The following is a 22,184-nucleotide window of genomic DNA, read 5'->3' as shown; positions in this document are numbered from 1 at the left end:
GCTACATTTGTAGCATAGGGCCTCTCAGCTGCTATGTGCAGCAGGGTCCAGAAGGGTGGTCAATTTATTTGGAGTTAATTCACCTTTTCATTTCTTACAAAAAGGCAAACTTACCCTTGAGGTAATGGCATTTATCTGTACATTTCAGTAGCAGGTACTGAGGATGGTTAGGGGCTTAAAGAGCTTCTAAAGGCTGAAGGTTTTTTTTTACCTTCATGTGCAGCAGCCCCCCTTAATTCTTAACTGAGTTCGATCTCAGCCCAGCGATGTGCATGGGAGACCTGGCTCTCCCAGAACTCTCCCTCCTCATTGGCTGAGACACAACAGTGGGAGCTGTTGGCTCCTACCGCTGTCATTCACATCCTGCGAGAAGAGAGCAGAAGGCAGATCCAAGCCGCACTCTGCTCTGTCTTACGAATGCAGAGAGTGGGGCTAGGGCGCGAGCTCACACCAGTGCCCCCAAAGCAAGCAACAGCAGAGAAATACAAAGCAGCATGTCTCTGTTGTAAAACAGCACACATAGTATAACACACAAAGCACACATCTAATCCTTTGCCCAAGAGTTAAGCCCTTCCTGCCCAGTGTTATTAGTACAGGGTCAGTGCTTTTTATTAGCACTGATCATTGTATTAGTGTCACTGGGGATGCCGTTAGTTCCTGCCCAGTGTTAGATTGCCCATTGCAGTCCTGCTATAAGTCTCTGATCGCCGCCATTACTAGTATAAAAAAAAGTAAATAAAAATTCCAGTATATATGCCGCCATTTGTAGAGGCTATAACTTGCAAGTAAACCAATTAATTTACAGGTATTGAGATTTTGTTTTTAGCAGAGACATGTAGCGGAATACTTTTTGGCCTAAATTTATGACGAAATTTGATTTTTTAAATTTTTTTTATTGGATATGTTTTATAGCAAAAAGTCAAAATTATTGGGTTTTTTTTTCCAAAGTGTCTGTCTTTTTTTGTTAATAGCGCAAAAAATAAAAAAACACAGAGGTGATCAAATACCACTGAAAGAAAGCTCTATTTGTGGGAAAAAGGGACATACATTTAATTTATGAACAGCATTGCATGATAGTGCAATTTTTAGTTTAAAGTAATGCAGCACCGTATCGCAAAAAATTGCCTGGTGAGGAAGGGGGGTAAATCCTCTGGAGGGCAAGTGGTTAAAAAAATTAAAACATACCTTTTTAGTATCATTTTAAGCCAGCCATACACAGATTGAAATTTAGCTGGTTCAGCAGGGTCCAGACAAATTTCAATCCATCTATAGGCGGGGTGGTTGTACAGAAGCCGATCTACCAATCAACTGTACAACTGTCCTGTCGGATTTCCCCGCTTGATCAGTGCCACCTGCTATAGTTGGCAGCACTGATCAGTATTTTCTGACATTGGGGAAGTCTCCCTGCTGTTGGAATACAATAGCTCAGCAGGGAGGATTCCCCTATCCACATTGAGTGGATGGATGAGGGAATCCTGTACATTTTATTTATTTATTTATTTATTTATTTATTTTTTGTTTAACCCGCTGGTTGAATGAAAAAAAAAAATATCTATGGGCTACCTTGGAATGTTATGTAATTTTGTTATCTTAGAGAAGAATAGTTTTATCCAGATTATTTTTCCCATCGTTGTCTACATTGCTTTCATTACATATTGCACTCGTCCTAATATCACTAAATGCCTGTTTCATCAATTCCTTCTCCTTTTTTTTTTTTTTGGAAGAGAGAATGTAGCAGATGTGCACAGTGCACAGCGACCAGTCAGCTTTTATATTTCATTTTCAAAGCTTAACTGAACAAGCTTAAAGCGGTAGTAAACTGTGGCTTTAAAACGAAAAAAAATCCCTTGCAAGGCCATTGTATAATATGCTAGTATGCATCGCATACTAGCACATTATGAAATACTTAGTCAAGCCCTCCAGCAGTGCGCTGACAGGGCTTCCATCTTCACCCGGGCTTCCTTTCGGGTTCATGAGCTGTGGCAGGTTGAATGGCCGAGCCGCTATAAAGTCACTCCCGCACATGCATGCGGGAGTCATGAGCCAGGGCACAGTGTCTGCAAGAACAGCACGGGTATGCATGTCAAAAGAGCAAATATAGGCCGAAATAAAGTCAGGTTCAGCATTTCTTATGCAGCTCACTTTACAGGGACGAACAGACAGGTAAGTAGCTTTAACGCAAGAGAGATAAAGCATGTCTCTTCTGCATTAAAAATCCTGCCTGTCCAACTATTTTCATTTTCTAGCCTAAATACATCATTGTTTAAGACCTGGGTTTAGAATATAAAAGAATATAAAAGCATTTCCATAATTTATGATGTGGCTTTTTGATCCATATCTCTGGATCAGCCAATACAGATCAAGGGTGACTATTGGAGCTAAATCACTTGCTGCAGCTGTGTCACTTAATTACTTGCCCGAATCTATCCATAATTACCTGCAACATTGCTGAATACAGTGTACATATGCCAGATATTCTTGGGCTAGTAAACACTGTGGGGCACTGATTGAGCACAGAGGAGCACCTTTCATTTTATTAGTATTCAACACTTGGGCACCTTATTTTTCCGAAATTGGACTGAATTTTACAATTCACTTTGTATATGTGAAGCATTATCACTCATGTATTGTCAAATTTAATGCACTTAATGTATGCACGGTCCACATGGTATTTTGTTCTTAAATCTCGCATGTCTTTCTATCAAATTATAAAGTAGACATTTGCTAAACATTCTAGCATCTTTGACTTTTTCTTACCTGATATAAATAATTTATTCTGGGAAGTATAGAAATGTAGGTATGCTCCTGCAAACCCAGTTTTTAAAATAACTTTTATATATACCGTACATTTTATTTATTTTTTTTTTTTCTTCTTCTTATAGTTGTTTTTGACATATACAGAGACAGTGAGGTAAGTGAAATATTCTTTCTTTAACATGATGTATGAAAAAGCTTACACGCTGGATAAATGCATTTGTTTAACAATAATAATAATGAATAAAGATTCTCAGTTTGTGTTTTTTGTATTTGTTTATTTAAAATGTGGTATAGCACTGATTATACTGCTTTTTATGGCAACAATATTGGCAGAAAATACAGCAAGAAAAAAAATATTAATATCACAAATCGAAGGCACAGTTTAATTGCAAAAAAAAAATCCCATATTTATTACCATATAGTTGTAAGTGCAGTAGAGCTATTCTGATACAAACAAAACCCCATCAACAGCGGCCCTAACAATTAGCACATAGGAATCCTTTTAACTAGTAAGGTTGATTTGGCCTAATTTATCAAGTCATAACAGCACTTTAAAGCTGAGCTCTAGTCACAAATATAATAAGGAATAGTCTAAATGAGAAGTCCCTAAATCCTTTAGCTAATCAACCCTGTAATGATGTTTCAGATTGTTCTTTGACCTCCACACATTTATTATATAAAATAATGGAACAAATACTACAATATTTCACATTCCTCTTGTTATTAGCAGCTGCCATTGTGGTTGTTACAATGCTGAAGTTTTAGTAAATGCATAGTAATCCGTTCTTTCGCAGTACACTTATTGCGGTGGGGGATTATGATCAGTGGGGAAAGTAGACACGTAGGATGAAAGGTCACAAGCACACAATGCAAAGCATGCTGGTAAATAGGGGCCATTAACAACACGGAGGTGATCTTGACATCTCAAGATTCTTCTTGTGGCTGACCATTCAACCCTGGACAGCACTAGCTCATTGCTAGCTGCCTCATCTTTAGGACTGGCAAAGAGCTCCGCAGAAACCTCTAAAGATTACTTGACCCCAATCTATCTTCTATCATTTAAGAACCATCTATTTACCTCAGACATTTACTGACCCTCTTGACTCTCAGACTTTTTATCAACTCACCTTGGATAGTCTTTTGGACCCTTGGGAGTCAGTATTGACCACTTGGGGAACCCTGCCCTAAATGTTGCTAATGCTAACTATGAACATATTAAAACAAGTTAAATATAAAAATTGCTGAATTTCAGGAGTGTGTAGACTACTTTAAATTAATACAAAATATGAAAGTGATGAAGGTGTATAACCAACAAACTGCGCTGAATGTATAAATGAGTGATACTTATCACTATTAAATAACGTCTGTGTATAACCAGTACGCTGCCACTTTAAAAAATATACAAATCATCAAGAAAAAAACTTTAGAAAGTATTCAGGTGGAGCATAAATCAATTTTCAGTGCAAAAACTCTATAAAAAAAAAATATATATAAAGTGAGCAAAATCTTCCACACAAAAGAATAATTGATGAAATTACAATAATTAATAATATATTCCAAAAAGAAAAGTCCAAATGAATCAGTCCACAAAACGATCACCCCATGAGGAAAACTTGTGCAGAATGAGTAAATACATAAATATATGTGCAGTGCTCACCTCTCAGGTGTGCACTCACCAAAGAGTGTTGCCTCCCACTCTCATGGTTGGCACACTAGGCTTTAATAGACAATTTTCCAAGAAATAAGTCAGACCACTATGATGTTTTATTCTACTTTATATCTTGAAACATACTCAAATGACCATGTAGGAGGAAAAAAACAAGAAAGCCCCAAATGGTGCAGTACCAACTAGACGATTCTTTATTGTCACAATAGAGTGCCACTTACAAGAAGTAAATAAGTGAAAAGCCCAAAGATGTTAGCTTTAGTAAGCTCTTAGTTTAAGGAAAGCTGAATCAGTGCTGTTACCACCGCTGGCCCTCGATCTCTGACGCTCCCACGTCACTTCTTTTTTTTTTTTTTAGTTTTGGATAAGAGTGGAGATGGATTAGAACACCTGTCATTTTTTATTGCTGTCTTGTGCCCCTAGTAGGGAGTTTCACTCTCTCTATTTGTCCATTTTACCATTATCAGAAAGAAAAAGTAAAAGAAAATCCCACGTTTTGGGTTGTCCCTAGAAAAATAATAAAGGAGAAATCTTTCAATGGGGACATCAGGTCTGGTGACCTAGGGTTTCCCTTAATTTAGAGATTTCCTGTCACTTTCCATACTCTATCCAAAATGAAAAAAAAGTTTTGCCTATAGTAGTTCTTTGAAATTGCAGCTTTTGATTTGGCCTCTGTAGTTTTATTTCACTTATGTTTTAGAGGTTGTACATGGTTTGATTATTTTCTCTTAAGTTCATACACCTCTGAATTTATGACATTTTAATATCACAGTTACTTTTTTCCAGTTCAGTACTTGCTAACTTGATGTCTTTTTTCCCATTCTTTTACTGCATTTCACATATTTTATCAGCCCAATTTTAGTACTTTCAACCTTTACAGAGTTAAAGGTTATATAATACAATTTGTTGGATAGAATGATAAAAATCAAATGTGAGACTGACATTAGACATGATATGACCCTTGTATAAAAATGCCTGTTATAAATTCAATCCACCCAAGTCTAAGTTTTTTTTTTTTTTTTTTTTTTTTTTTTTTAACATAGAAGAGCACTGGTGATGAATCAACCATTGTCTTATATTATCTATGGTGCACTACAATACTAGATTCACTGTACTTTTTTAAAGTTCCTAGTTCTACATTTGCTCACTATGAAGTCTTTCTTATTCTACTGCAGCAGTAGTAGCTGCACTTCTGTCTCTGCTTTCTCTGTATGCACTGTTTAACAAACTATTTTCATAATCTAAAGGGATCCATGTTTTTAGGGGAAAGTTTGGTTAATTGACTTTAACCCATTTGGAGAAGTAACAGACTCATTGCTGTTCAGCTGGGAGGAGCTGACCAAAGGAGCAAATCCAGGAGACGAAGAAAATTTTGATCAAGTAAGTGAATAGTGGGGTGGTTTAGAGACATCAAAGAATAGATTGTGTCGTAAATGTCTATTTTTAATATGCCGTGTTGCAGCCTTCTGTAAAAAAAAAAAAAAAAAGGTAGAACCTCCCACCTCCCACTTTCTGTCCAGGTGACAAATGTCAGACAGAACAGATGCACAACCCGTAGGTCACAATCCCAAGTGTGAGCACAAGAATATTCAGAGCATTCACGGTAGTGGTAAAGGCTCTTCCACCATATGCCATTATTTTACCATGGGCACATGGGACAAGTAGAGCCATGCATGCTTCTCCAGGTAACCACTGCTTCCATTGCCCTTTGAAACTTCCTGCCCTGCCTGCAACTGACATCTGCCTTCCTGTTGCCCTTGGTAACCACTGCTTCCATTGCCCTCTGAAACTTCCTGCTCTGCCTGCAACTGATATCTTCCTTCCTGTTGCCCTTGGTAACCACTGCTTCCATTGCCCTCTGAAACTTCCTGCTCTGCCTGCAACTGATATCTGCCTTCCTGTTGCCCTTGGTAACCACTGCCTTCACTGCTTTCTCAATCGCTAAGCTACTTTGCATGCCTGAAATCATCTGCTTTATTAGATTTTTTTTTTGTAACTATTGTGTATACTTGCCTGTATGAAGTTACCTTAGCCTCATAGTGCCTTAGCTGAGATCAAACACCTTGCCTTATCTTGTGTCCATCCTGCTTGCAATTTGTTAAGGGCAGAACACATCCCCCATGTGTCATTTTATTAGCTCTTAATTGAACGATTGCCTAAACTCCCCCCCCTCCTCGTCTATCCAAGTATAAATTCAGTATAGTCCTTGGGACGGCTGGCGAGGGGACAGGCTGGCATTCCTTGTGCAAAGTACGCATTACGGCGCTAAGTACATGGCACTTTGACTAAGGCAAGTACTAATATTAGTGCTCCACATCAAGTAGATTGCGTGTGCTCTTCCCTCTCTTACCTCTTTCCTTCAGCCTTTCTTTGTTATCTCTCCTCTCTCCAGCATGCTCTTGCTAACTCTCTTTGTTGCTTTAATGCCCTCTCTTCTCAAACTGTCTTGTTTACCCCTCTTCCCCGCCCCACAACCTGTACATATCACCCTCACTTCTGCCCTCTCAGTATCATTGCACTTATCTCCTGCTCTCTCTTGGTCCACATAATGTCACTGCTACAAAATCACTGCGGCATTTCCCCTCATATAAATCTTGCTCCCACCTCACCTCCCTCACCTCCTATTACTACTAACTTTTGGAGACATTGCCCCAAACCCTTGACCTCCACCATCAAACTCCAACCCACAGAAGCAGCAGCCTCCCCTCTCTGGCCGCAGCCGCAACCCTCACTCTCTCATCTCAATTCCCCTGCTTCCACGCACCAACCCCTCCCTCTTATGTGCCCTCTGGAATGCCCGCTCAGCCTCTAACAAACTCTCTGCTATCAATGACCTCTTTCTATCCCACTCCCTCAACCTACTTGCTATTACTGAAACCTGGCTCCAGGATTCCGACTCTGTCTCCTCAGCTGCACTCTCCCATGGCGGCCTCCTCTCGACTCACTCATCCAGACCCAGTGGATGAAAAGGGGGCGGGGTCGGACTTCTTCTTTCCCCACAAAGCACGTTCCAGGTTCTTCCTGCCCCTCCACTCTTTTGAAGTGCACTGTATTCGTCTCTTTTCTCCTGTTTGTCTGAGGATCATAGTCATCTACCGGCCCCCAGGCCCAGTTTCACGCTTTCTTAATGACTTAACAGCATGGCTACCATACTTTCTCTCCTCTGAGGTGCCTGCCATCATCCTCTGTGACTTTAACATCCCAGTCAATGTTCACACCTCTGCCACCTCTCAACTACTCAACCTAACTTCCTCTTTTAACCTAACACAATGGTCACAATCCACCACCCACTCCAATGGCAACACACTTGACCTTGTATTCACCCACCTATGCACTCCCTGTAACCTCTCTAACACCCCTTTTCCTCTCTCTGATCACAACTTTATCAACTTCAAACTCTCCCTGCCTCCTACCTCCCATGCCTCCAACCAGCAAACCGTCACCTGTAGAAACCTCCACCACCTCAGTCCTGACTTTCTTCACTCCGCTACTGAGCGACTCTATGATGAAATTGCACCCCTGTCCTGCCCAGAGCTGGCCACATCTGCCTACAACAACTATCTATCATCCTCCCTGAGCGCTCTTATTCCTCTTTCTACACGAAAAACCAGGCCTCGCCTGTCACAACCCTGGCAAACAGATAACCTTCTTGATCCCCGAAAGTCTGGCTTCCGCCCACAACATTCCATTGAAACTGCCCTACTAAACCTCACTAATGACCTACTAACTGCTAAAATCAACGGCCATTACTCCATACTCATACTCCTTGACCTTTCCGCTGCCTTTGGCACAGTCAACCACCCGCTCCTCCTCAGTAAACTCCACTCCATCGGCCTCCGTGACTCTGCTTTCTCCTGGTTCTCCTCTTCCCTTTCTCCGCACACTTTCAGTGTCACATGCAACTCCTCCTCTCTTCTTCCTCTTTCTGTTGGGGTACCCCAAGGTTCTGTCTTTGGGCCCCTCCTTTTCTCTCTCTATACCTCCTCCCTGGGCTAACTGATAACCTCTCATGGCTTCCAATACCACATCTATGCTGATGACACCCAGATCTATCTCTCCGCTCCCCAGCTCACCCCCTCAATCTCCTCAGGTATCACAAATCTATTAAGCGCCATGTCAGCATGGATGTCACATCACTACCTTAAACTCAATCTTTCAAAAACTGAGCTTGTAATATTTCATCCTCCCCGATCCCCCACTCGCGACTTTACCATTAAGATCAACAGCACAACCATTGGTACTTCCCCTCATGCCAGGGTGCTAGGCGTAATCCTAGACTCTGACCTCTCCTTTGGGCTCCACATTCACTCACTGGCTAAATCCTGCCACCTCAACCTCCGGAACATTTCCAAAATCCACCCCTTTCTGACCAATGACACCACAAAACAACTTATCCATGCTTTGGGTATAATCCCGCCTTGATTACTGCAACGCCCTCCTTACTGGTCTACCGTTACACAGGCTATCCCCCCTTCAGTCTATTATGAATGCTGCTGCTAGACTCATACACCTTACCAACCGATCAGCGACTCCTGCCCCTCTCTGCCAATCCCTTCACTGGCTTCCACTAACCCAACGTATAAAATTAAAAATCCAGAGATACCTCCCAAATCGCCCACTCCGCTCCTCCCAAGATTTCTTCCTCTCTAGCTCCCTCATCACCTCCTACCATGCTCGCCTCCAGGACTTCTCTAGAGCCTCTCCCATCCTCTGGAACTCCCTACCACAGCATGTCCGATCAGCCCCCACGCTGTCTGCCTTTAGGCGATCTTTGAAAACTCACTTCTTCAGGGAAGCCTACTCCACCTAAGAACTGTACTTGAATCACCTCCACCAGGTCATCCCCCGCAGCCATCACCTTTTGTATCACCTCCCCCTTCCTTTAGATTGTAAGCTCTACGAGCCGGGCCCTCACATTCCTTCTTTACTGAAATGTATTGTAATTGTACAGCGCCAACTGTTTGTGCGCAAACTGTTGGCGCTATATAAATCCTGTATAATAATAATAATAATATACTGTAGTATCTTTATCTTCATGTGTTAGCTTTGCAACTTGAGCCTATGGGATCATGTAAAATCTTACAGCTCATTTTTGAGGATGAGCACCACTTCTCTGGGGGGGGGGGGGGGGGAATATAGACTATTTAAAATGTCATTAGTGGGGACACATATAGAATGTTAGTTATCAGGTAGTTTCCCATAAACACCAGTAACAGTTAACTGTCAAAGCATACAATTTAAATTTCCTATCAGATATGTTTTATGTAAACCCTAAACCAAACCTATCCATTGTAAAGACAGTTACTGCAAATTAAGTCAACACCTTGCAGTACCTGCTTAGGTTCACATATGTGCAGCTCTGTGGGCTGTGGTTTGACTGGGCATGGCAGCCCATTCATTTGAATAGGCCCCTGTGCCTCCTGAAATGCAGAGAAAAAAGTCCCTGCACCATTTTTTGGTGGATTAATGACACCCACCTCCATCTCCTGAGGTTCACTGTGCTGGTGGCTGCAGCTGCAAGAACAGGTGCAGGTCCCACAGCGGCAATCACTGGCACACGAGGAACCTAGCCTTAGGCCTCTTTCACATGGGCGTTCCGTATGTACGTTTTTCATCTGTCCGTTTACAGATGAAAAATGGACACTCATGTATTTCTATGGACTAGCGCATGTAAACGGATGATCATTGGTTTACATCCATTAATGTCCGTATTCGTTAACATCTGTTTTTTTGAACAGAGGAAAACCCTAAAAAAAAACAGTTGAAAAATGGATGTAAACGGATGCAAAATGGATGTAAACAAATCAGTTTTTTCTTTGAAAAAACGTGACTGAACTGATGAAAAAAAACGAAATGTCCCATGTGAAGGGACCCTAAAGCACTCTCTCAAACAACAATATAAAACAGTGGTTATTAAAGGGTAACTCAACTTTAGTGGGAAAAAAGATAACTAATAAATATAGCATATACAATGAATATAAAAAGTTTATACATCCCTGTTAAAATGTCAGGTTTCTGTGATGTAAAAAAATTAGACAGATAAATAATTTCAGAACTTTTTCCACCTTTTTTATGTAACCTATAAACTGTACAACTTGGTTGAACAACAAACTGAAATCTTTTAGGTGGAGGGAAGTAAAAATAAAAAAACTAAAATAATATGGTTGCATAAGCGTGCACACCCTTAAACTACTTTGTTGAAGTGCCTTTTGATTTTATTACAACACACAACATTTGCCCACTCAAAATCTGTCAGATTGCCAGGGCATCTCTTGTGCACAGCCCTCCTCAGATCATCCCACAGATTTTCGATCGGATTCAGATCTGCGCTCTGGCTGGGCCATTCCAAAACGTTAATCTTCTTCTGGTGAAGCCATTCCTTTGTTGATTTGGATGTATGCTTTGGGTCGTTGTCATGCTGAAAGATGAAGTTCCTCTTCATGTTCAGCTTTCTAGTAGAAGCCTGAAGGTTTGGTGCCAATATTGACCGGTATATATGGAACTGTTCTTTATTTCCTCTACCTTGACTAAGGCTCCAGCTGTAGAAAAACAGCCCCAAAGCATGATGCTGCCACCGCCATGCTTCACTGTGAGTATGGTGTTCTTTTGGTGATGTGCAGTGTTGTTTTTGCGCCAAACATATCTTTTGGAATTATGGCCCAAAAGTTCAACCTTTGTTTCATCAGACCATAACACATTTTCAAACATGCTTTTGGAAGACTTTAGATTTGTTTTTGCAAATTTAGCCGGGCTTGGATGTTTTTTTTCATAAGAAAAGGTTTCCGTCTTGCCACTCTATCCCTTAGCCCAGACGTATGAAGAATTCGGGAGATTGTTGTCACATGTACCACACAGCCAGTACTTGCCAGATATTCCTGCAGCTCCTTTAATGTTGCGGTAGGCCTCTTGGCAGCCTCCCAGACCAGTTTTCTTCTAGTCTTTTCATCAATTTTGGAGAGACGTCCAGTTCTTGGTGATGTCACTGTTGTGCCATATTTTCTCCACTTGATGATGACTGTATTCACTGTGTTCCATGGCATATCTAATGCCTTGGAAATTATTTTGTACCCTTCTCCTGACTAATACCTTTTAACAATGAGATCCCTCTGATGCTTTGGAATCTCTCTTCTGATAATGGCTTTTTCTGTAGGATGTGACTAAGGAAATGTCAGGAAAGACCTACTAGAACAGCTGAACTTTATTTGGGGTTAATCAGAGGCACTTTAAATGACAGGTGTGAACTGACTGCTATTTAGCATGATTTTGAATGTTGTTGCTTAATTCTGTACACAGCTACACCAGTTATAAGAGGGTGTGCACACTTATGCAACCACATTATTTTAGTTTTTTTTATGTTTACTCCCCCCGCCCCCTTAAAAGATTTCAGTTTGTTTTTTAATTGAGTTGTACAGTTTATAGGTCACAATAAAGGTGGAAAAAGTGCTGAAATGATTAGTTTTTGTACATCACAGAAACCTAACATTTTAACAGGGATGTGTAGACTTTTTTTTATCCACAGTACATGGGCTGCGCAATCCATATTGTAAATTAATGCCATTAAAATGTATCTTTCCTTTTAAATCTGTAGTGCTGTGATTTTCAGTAAAATTCAATGCAGTATGGCAACCTGGAGGCCTGCTGTACACAGCTGGTGTACAGAACTTCCCCAGAAATGTCAATCTCCGCTTGTGTGATTGGATCACTGATTTTCCCAGAAGTCTGCGCTATAATACAAGTCAGATTTTAGGCATACTCTGCAACAAACATTTAATTTTTGGTGAAATACTCCCAAAGGGTTAATTACTTCTAAAGGGACGCAAACTCTGCATTTTCCTTTTTAGAACCCTACAAGTACATCAGCTGATTAATAATGAATAGCTCTCACCTATTCAGATTCACTATGCACATTGACATAATTAAACAAACAGCTTTTTCATGATATCAGATAAAAGTTGGAATCTGCAACAAAGTTTGTTAAATTCCATGCAATGTACAGTACATTGATCACACAGAGGGGGCTGTTTTTTTTCTCCATAAAAGTGGAGTTAATCTTAAAATAGCACCAAATAAAGATCTATCGATCTCAAAGAAAATTATATAAAATTAATTTGGGTGTATTGATGCATTAGAAAGTAACTGTCAGTGAGACAACTTTGAAAATGGAAAATGGCTTAGTAATGAGGTAATAAGGTATGTGTATATGTGTAGTACTCAAGTAGTTAAAGCGGTAGTAAAGTCCTCCAATTACAAAAAAAAAAAAAAAAAAATTGGGCCTCCTGGTGGTTTAAGTTCTAATGAGCTACTATTTACCGCCTACTAGCTCATTATGACCAATTTACCTTAAAACCCCTCCAGCAGTGCGTTGTCTCCACGGACAAGGCTTTGATTTTTACCCAATCTTCCTTCTCGGTTCTTGCTTTCTGGCTACTTGAATGGGCAGGGCGTGATTACGTCATTCCCACACATGCGTACAGGGGTCACAGTTGAAGCCCAGTTTTCCCAATAAACGGCATACTTTAGTGCCAGTGATGTCTTCGGCCGCTACAAAAGTGAATATTTCCTAAACGGTACACGTTTAGAAGATGTTCATTGTACCAACAGGTAAGCCCTATTAAAGGCTTACCTGTAGGTGCAAGTCAGGGAATAGAGTTTACTACTGCTTTAAAGTGTTACTAAACCCAGGACCCTGCATTCACTATATTTGGTCTCCCACTAAACAGAACATGGAAATTCAATTATTGTAGTAAATATAAACTGCTAAATACCTTTTGTTATCAGCAGTATATAGCAGTCTTGTGACTTCTATCAATGTCCAGCAGAGCACTGGCTAAAGCTTGTAGAAGGAGTTTTTCATTCTTTTCTGACTGTCCTATGAGGCTGCATGACACTTAACCATCTGTCTGGACAGTGCTGATAAGCCCCGTGCTGATCAGATGCACCCTCCCAAAAAAAAAACCTCAATACACACTAAACTGAGCATGTGCAGAGTGCCTCCTAGGGCTCTGTACTATCAGCAGATGGATGGGGGACTGTAGAAGAAGGGGAGAATCAGAGAAGACAGGATCAAACAGCCTTTTTACACAGTGCGTACTATTAACCCTTCAGGTTCCACAGTGAGTTCAGCAAGCATGCTTTACTGCATATACAGACTGATTTTACTGTTGTGGGTTTAGTAACACTTTACGGACTAGCTCACCCTTCAGCCTACATTTCATAGCTTTTGGTATTTAAACAGGACACTGTCACCTTGCCCATACAGGCAAAGCAACAGTATCTCTGCAAGGCGCATTCCACAACCCATTATACTTACCTTACCTGCATTCTCTAGCATTCCTTGCATCTCCACTGCTAGTGAGAATACCTGGCACTTCCATCATGTAGCCTCTAGCATGTAACCTGATCCTCAGTGACAGTACTCAGGCCTAGTGGCCAATTGCTAGACCCAGACACTTTCACATGCCCAGTAGAGTGATGTCCTTGTTTTCCCGAGCCACAAGCGCAGGTGATTTTCAACTGCAGAGAAGCACGATGCTGTAGGGTGCACAAGTGAGGTGAGTATTTGGAGGGTTGGGAAACACCCTTTGAAGAGACGCTGTCACTTTGCACAGCATGGACAAGGTGACTGTGTCATGTTTAATAACCAAGAGCCAAATGCTAGTCCTTAAAGTGATAGTAAAGGTAAAACTTACTAGCTCTAAACCTACTCTCAGCCACCTTCAAAGCCTAATCTGTCTACCCCTGTTCAGAAAAAAAAATCTCCATACTTACCTGTTCTGCCGCCGCTTCGGTCCAGTCTCCAGCGGCACCCTTTGTGTGTAGGAGACAGCCAACAATGACGTCAACCATAGAGTTACTATGGGGCTTCAGTTGTCGACTGCCTCTCCTGTACTCCGAAGCTGCCACTGACAGCTCAGCGTGGGACCAGAGTGGAGCAGCTGCAGAATAGGTAAGTATAGTGAACATTTTTCTTTACAGGGCTAGATAAATTAGGCTTAGAATGTGGCTAAGAATAGCTTTAGAGTTGGTTAGGTTTTGCCTTTACTTCCACTTTAACCATTTGAGTACTAGCCTGTATAAATCCCTTGTTATTGTCTAAATTTGATTAAAATTTGTAAATATTTAATATACAAAACATCCGTTGCTTTAAGCAATGTGTACTTTTTATGACTTATGACTGTAGACAAAACCTAAGACTTCTTATGTGTCTCGATATGTCTGATTAAAAGGCAACCATGACAAAATAACAAATTCCAAAAAAATAAACAGGCATTGGGGTTTATTTACTAAAACTGTTGCACTCAGAAGCTGATTGGCTACAATGCACAGCAGCACCAGAATCTAACTTCATCTTGTTCACCTAAGCTTTTGGCAATAAAACCTGGAAACTGCTTGTTTTCTATGCAGAGCTGCACCAGATTGTGCACCATTCAGTTTTAGTAAATAACCCCCATTGTGTTACTATAGACTGTAGCAATATGACTGCAGATTGTACATGGTTACAACTTGGTTTTACCTTGGTAAAACCATACAGTTCTCAGTATAATGATAGTATCTGATTAGGAAGATTTTGTATTATAAGTTGCATATTGCAAATTCCCAGACTTGCAAGCAAACGTTTAATGTTACAATCAATTTTCAGACCTTTTATCACAGCCAATAATAGAGGAAACCCATTAAAATATAGACTGTGAGATTAATGTATAATTATTAAACTTGTTGATGGTCACAGAGGTGGAGAATGTAATTTATTGCTAACCATAGCATTTCCATTGCTGTATCTATGCTTTTGACTCCCTTGGCTTTTATAATGAATATAGCTTAGATGCCTTTTTAACACACACACACACACACACTAACACACACCACTAAAATTGTGATTGCATTGTGCATCCCTTTACTGGGGTGTGCATAGCATACTGTAATGCTGCACATCCTCAAGAACTGAAGCAAATGTCTTCAAAGTGCTTTAAAACACATTTATGAAATCGCCAACCCTGGCCCCATATTATCAGTTTTGTGCAAGCTCTATTTTTTCTTTATTATTAAATGGATCATTTGTGATGCTAGTGGGTTCATATGACTAAAGGAAACACAACAGAATAATATGAAGTTAAATAAAGGCATGTATTGCAGGATTGTCCTATATTCCGCTATACAACAAGTGAAGTCACAGTGCAGCCTAGTCCGTACTTGAGTTACCGTTTGCCAAAGGATTTTGTCGATCTTTCTACAGGAGAGGATGCTCATAAACTCATTGATTTTCTTAAACTGGTGAGTAATAATTTATTTGGATTCCTGTTCCTTCTCTAGTGGAATGGTAGTATGCCTCGTATTTTTATGGATTTTCTTCTTTGCCGCATTGTCTTTTTATATTTCAATTTTATGGTAGATGTGAAAAAAAGAACTGTAATAGATAGCCTAGCAAACACTGCTGTATATCATTGGCTTATTTACATATTGAATAGCTGAATATAGGCTAGGGTTGACAGATGCAATTGCAAACATATGCATTACATGCAGCTCTATGGACAAGCAGATGTAAACAGATTTGCAGCCATTTACACCCTCCTACCTCCGAGTTTGTCCAGGTCTGGAAAAAAAATTGAAAAGGACTGGGTTGGAGGTAGCCTGATGTAAACAGACAGCAGAGTTTGTTTACATCTGACTGCTAATAGAGCTATAATGGGTGCCGCCTGTGTCGGCCAGACACAAACTTAATTGGTTCGCATGTCGAAAAACTGATATGCGTCCCATTCGGGCCCTGCTGATTACACGGACACCACTCTGTGTGAAAGAGCACTAAAGCCACTACAAGTACTAAAAAATGTGTTGATCTTTGCCAGCACCCACAGACTGTCTAATTTCTAATTTTTGTTGTGGACTGACAACCACAGTCTCTTCTCAACAACAGCATAAAATTATCTGTAGTCTCAAGGTAAGAACTAAGAGGGCTTAAGCTCCCTGAGACAGATCATGCAAATACACAGGACAGTTCTGAATTTCCTGCACAATCAGCAGGTATATTTTGCACTTAATGAACAGATATAAGAAAACTCTTATATTTAAAAGACTTGGGAAGCTAATAAGATCATTGTTATGGTTTACATACACTTTTTTTCTTTCTAGGTTAAAATTCCTAACATTTTTTATAGATGTTCTTTTAAATGTATAGGTTATAAATTTGGCCTATATTTCTGCAGTTTTTGCAACTAAAAATCCACCTAATGGATTGAAACAGCTAATATTGCGTGATGTGAAGATTAAATAAGCTGGCACCATAAAGTTGAGTGAACACATTTCTAATACTGTGAGAGGTTGTTGTATACTGCGTAAGTACATATATGTGGCTAATTAGTAAATAGTTATATAACAGATACTGTAAATATATAAAGCACAGTAAAATGAAAATAAGCTCAGTGCATAATACTGATGTTGCACTAAATATAAAGCTGCCATATATACAAGCTTTATATCTTATGCATAGCTGGCTATTCAATAAAAGCAAGTTATTTATATATATATATATATATATATATATATATATATATATATTATGTAATATGACTTCATCTAAGTGGAAACCTTATGGACATTTATATTGCCAGCCTTGTTATGTTTATGAGCGCATTGTAAAAATAAATGGCTCTCATGCCAGTGATTTATGAATGGCCAAGTCCCTCAAAGGAAGCATTTTTTTAATGTGGAATTTTCTGTTTCTCCTTTCAAAATGCTGGTGACTTATTTATAGTGCAGCCTTAGGAGCAAATTGCACCTCTCTTAAAGTGCCCTTGTGCCTTACTATTGGACAACAAAATAAGAATGGCCGTGTACAGTGGATTAAAACAACTCACCAGCACAGCCTTTCTATCAAAATAGTACTTTTATCTGTAGTATTCATGCAGTGTATTTTCACCTTGTAGCCAACTGAAAGCCTTTACTGTCAATTGTGCTAGCAGCAGCACTCCTAAATACTCGCTGTTATGTAAGTTACCACCCTCTTCTCCTGCATATGCGCTAGTCTTACTGTGTAGAAGCTTGGAACAAGGACATCCTGTCAATCAGGCTGAGTCAAAAGCTTGGTTGCTTGGTCCACCGTGCTGGAGATCTTTTAGCAGACGGTGAGCAATTTAACCACTTCAGCTCCATAAGATTTACCCCCTTTCTTGACCAGGTCATTTTTCGCAATACTGCACTGCAATACTTTAACTGATAATTGAACGGTCATGCATCACTGTACTCAAATTAAATTTGTCTTTTTTGCCCCTACAAATAGAGCTTTGTTTTGGTGGTATTTGATCACCGCTGCAGTTTTTACTTTTTGCGTTTAGAAACAAAAAAAGGCCGACAATTTAAAAAAAAAAACACTATTTTTTATTTTCTACTATAAAACATATCCAATAAAAACATTTTAAAAATCACATTTCTTCAAAAATGTAGGCCAAGATTTATTCTGCTACATATTTTTGGTAAAGAAAAGTCCCAATAAGCATACATTGATTAGTTGGAACAAAAGTTATAGCGTCTACAAAGTGTGGGACATATACTGAATTTTTTTAACTTTTTTTTTATTTTTTTATACTAGTAATAGTGGCAACCAGTGACTTCTAGCGGAACCGCGATATTGCGGCAGATGTTTTTACACTAACTGACACTTGTGGGAACCAGTGACACTAATACAGTGATCAGTTCTAAAATATACACTGATTACTGTACTAATGACACTGGTTAGGAAGGGGTTAACATCTAGGGTGATCAAAGGGTTAAGTGTGTGTCTAGCTATGTGCTTGGTATACACTAGGTGGTGCTGGTACAAGATGAAGTGATAGACAGTGTTCCCAACTCTGCAGAGATACACGATCGATCACTTTCCTCTGTCACAACAATCTGTAAACCTAGGCACAGCTTTGTTCTTCCTCCCTGCCTGACAGTCTGTGGGTGCCGGCAAAGATCCGTTTGACGGGACTTGCATATCAGCTTCTGCTGTGACAGTTCACAGCCGAAGCGATTTGCAGGCAGCGCTCGCATGCACCCCTGTGAGGTGGAAGTGCAAAATCATATATCATAATCACACACACACATATATATATGTGTGTATGTATATGTGTGTGTGTGTGTGTGTGTGTGTGTGTGTGTGTGTGTGTGTGATTTTGCACAGAAAAGCCACCCTGTAGCAATAAGTGAGGTGAAAGTGGAAAATCACGTATGTATATACGTGATTTTGTACAGGAGAGTCGCCCTGTACCAGTAAAACTGCTGTAGGGCAGATGTAAAGTGGTTAATGCATTTCCCCCAACTTTCTGATCCGCACACATGGGACACTCTTTACCACAAATTAACTAATCACAAAACTGCTTTCTTAAACATACATTTCAGGACACAGATTTCTTAAAACTTAGACCACTGGCTTATGCAGCTGCCTTCAGGTGATTGGACTGGCAAACAAAGTTGTTTTAAGGACAGCATTATATAACCCTTTCACCCCCAGGAAGCCTAAGTTTTTCTGCTGTCCTTAGGTGAACAGAAGCAAACTCTGTTTTTGTTTTTTTGCCTTTTTTAATCAAGATATTCTTCTACCGAGATTCCTTTGCAGCTACATAGCCACTGCAACTATTGTTGCAGGTTCTGGATCGATTGACTCCTGGTTATAGTTTGGGGAACTATACCCAGACCCCACTGGGAGGAAGATTGGTTCCACTTTGCAACATTGCCTAGGGCCATGGATTCTAGTTTTTGCGGTCAACTAGGCACGAAGTTCAACATGATGAGTAAGCCACAGGGTGCTATTTGTTTCCAGGTTTTTGGTCTGTCTGCTAGTGAAACCAGGAGGGTGAAAATCTGGATAGGGGTTGGTTCCCTTAAACATCAGGTTTTGGTTGTAGCCATTCTTTTCTGAAGACTGCTTTGCTCTCATTCTTTGTTGAAAACTGTTATACAGGGTGTTGCTGCCTTATCTTGTGAAAAGTGCTTCCTAGTGTTACACAGGGATAAGGTTGTCTTGAGGCCTAAGGCCACCTTTCTACCTAAAGTGATTTCCTTCTTCCACCTTAACCAGGGTATTGTGCTTCACTCTCTACGACCTGCTCCCAAACATTCTTTGGATAATCCTCACACGCCATCTTCATGTGGTATGTGTGCTGGTTGATTCTCTTTGTGTACAGCTGCTTTTGGACTATCAGATTTACTGTTTGTCATTCCTAGAAATCCCTGCGTGGGACATTCTGCCTCATGCTTCACTGTTTTTGGGTGGATTAGTCGTCTCATCTTTTGAGGCACTGATTTAAGGGATAGGATGCCTCCCTTTCCTGTCAGAGCACATTCCACCAGATCTGTTAGTGCTTCAAGGTCTTTTTAGCATTTGGCATCTGTTTTCTAGATTTGCAAGGCCGTCACCTGGCCTTTTTCTCACAGATTCACAAGTTTTATCAGGTAGATGCTCAGGCCTGTCTTGATGCCGGTTTTGATCGTAGGGTGCTTCAAGCCGTTCTCGGAGTCCCTTTGAGCCTTCTTTGGCTTGATGGTTCTGTGGGTCTGTTGATGTTTATTTGCTTTGTTGACCACCCCTCGGTTGGACTGATTTTGGATGTATCAATGACCTAAAACCATAATGGCCTTAGTCCTGTTTTGTACAATTAACAAAGTAGATTTTTGGCTTGCATGTAAAAGCTGTTCTTGGAGGAAGGCCCTACTTTACTGTGTTGATGGGCTATTGTATATTATACACCAAGGAAGAACACAAAATTGGTATCCTTTTTTTACATATGTGATTTTACATATGTGAAGGGCTCTTTGGTTGAAATGTTGGTCTAAGGAGCATCAGTGAAAGAAACACATCTTGTTTTATGCCCTTTGATGAGGAACACCTCTTTGGCAAACTTTATTAAAGAAGTCATTGAGCAGGAGGAGTCATTTATTTATTCTCACTAAAATTCTTTCCCATGAATTTTACCCTCTTTGGGCTATTGTTTATTCCTGTTGTTTTTTCAGATATTATACAGCAGTTCCTGGAATACATTTATACTTTTAACATCACTCTTTGTCCTAGTGCAACACATGCACAGTCAGAAAAACACCCATCCACACTGTAAAAGAAGTATCAGTGGAAACCCACCCAAACAAGACTACAGCTTTCCAACTTCATGTAAATGGAAGTACAGTATCCCTTTGCTGCAAAACTTTAATACTTCTTAGTGTTCCACTGAGCTTCCACATTGACCTGCTCCTTGGATTTCAGACATTCCCTTCCTGCATGTGTATTTACTGCGTGTAACTAGCCCTTATGTTTGTACTAGGAACGTCATTACCTTTAAACTCCGCTTTTGTTGTATTTTAGTAATGTAGCCTAGTCTTTCTTTTGACCTTGGGTAATGAGAACCATGGCTTCTGGGAACATTGAAGATTACATTTAGATATTTAAATATACTAGAAACATATTTAAAACCCAACTCCAGGAGCAGCAATGGTCTTCCACCGCAAGGAAGGATTTTAGGGTGAGATTTACTAAAACTGGAGTGTGAAAAATCTGGTGCAGCTCTGCATAGAAAGCAATCAGCTTCCAGGTTTTATTGTCAAAGCTTAATTGAACAAGCTGAAGTTAGAAGCTGATTGGCTACCATGCACATCTGCACCATTTCTGAGTGCTCAAGTTTTAGTAAATCTCCCCCTTAGTTTTCCCAGAGTTCATGCAGCGTTCCCACACTGTGCTTGCATAGATAGGAAATGAAGGCAAGTACTGTACTTGTTCATAAGTTTACAGGGCCATGCATCCAATGCTCAGTATGTTCTGCCATCTGTAGAACGGATAGAGGAAGGCAATGGATTAAGCTGATTAAAAGGTAACTGTTCTTTTACAAAACCAAGCACTGCATAATAATGTACTGAGAACAGTTGTAATGCATAGAGATGCTGTTGACAAAAGTCATTGTCATTAAAGTTGACCTAACCCTTTCAATATGTTTACCACAACTGTATTATATACTGTATCTTAATTTATTTTAATATGTTCTAACCCAAATAGAAAAAGAATCAGCAAGAAGAGGACTCGGATGATTAGGTCAGTCCGGTCTGCCGTCTGTGAGTGACAGCTCCCTCTGGTGTTCTTATGTAATCAGGTTCAAGTGAAAGCTAGAATGGATGGAATGGAGTTCACACTAGATCAAAAATCACATGAACTTTTAAACTTAAAGTTTGTTCTTTTTGCTTTTTCCAGTTGCTCTGTATGCTGACTGAAGTGAGTGGCAGCAAGCTGGCTGTGTTTGTATTGAGTTCAGTGTAAAATCACTTCACATTATCAGGCTTCAGTCTTGATAGCCTCACAAATTCTACATACTGAGGATTTATAAATACTTACGGTATTTGCAGCTGGTTTTCATCCCTTTAACTCACTGTAAATCAATAGTTTGTACTTGCCAGAGTTGTTGAGTGATTTAATTATTATGTAAATTTTACTGCTTTTCCCTAACTCTGTAAAATAAATATATATTTTACGCTAATATTTTTCCATTTTTTTTTCATCAAACTAAATATACTTAACCTATCTGTATGATTTCTGAAAAAGTGGGGTTGATGCTCCATTGGAGTCTGTACGGCTAATGACACATTGAATATTACAAATTAGTGATCACTAATTCCAGATCATTGACCATGCACCACCCTCCAGCAGCTTCAGTTATGGTAGCCACAAGCTGTGTAAGGCCCGATAAAAAACCTGAGCTTTTTGTACCTTGAATCTCCAAAACACTCTAGGAGAAAAAAATTGATTATT

At 39.9% G+C, this 22,184-nt stretch overlaps 1 protein-coding gene across 3 annotated transcripts in view; it reads left to right on the top strand.

The window, feature by feature from the left end:
* CDC123 (cell division cycle 123) overlaps positions 1-21,912 on the top strand; it is an 87,859-nt gene extending 65,947 nt beyond the window's left edge. For all 3 annotated transcript variants that reach the window (XM_089686287.1, XM_089686295.1, XM_089686281.1), the window contains 4 exons: positions 2,883-2,911; positions 5,687-5,803; positions 15,557-15,694; positions 21,438-21,912. In XM_089686287.1, the coding sequence (XP_089542413.1) occupies positions 2,883-2,911; positions 5,687-5,803; positions 15,557-15,694; positions 21,438-21,473 (320 nt within the window). In that variant the 3' untranslated portion in view covers positions 21,474-21,912. The remainder of the gene's footprint in view (positions 1-2,882; positions 2,912-5,686; positions 5,804-15,556; positions 15,695-21,437) is intronic.
* Positions 21,913-22,184: the final 272 nt, after the last annotated feature.

The sequence above is a fragment of the Staurois parvus genome, unplaced genomic scaffold (genome assembly GCF_062004578.1).
Source record: "Staurois parvus isolate SC_StPar_1 unplaced genomic scaffold, SC_StPar_1.0 ptg000019l, whole genome shotgun sequence".
Taxonomy (NCBI): Eukaryota; Metazoa; Chordata; class Amphibia; order Anura; family Ranidae; genus Staurois; species Staurois parvus.
The sequence above is the reverse complement of the archived record's forward strand: the minus strand, read 5'-3'. Positions and strand labels throughout refer to the sequence as shown.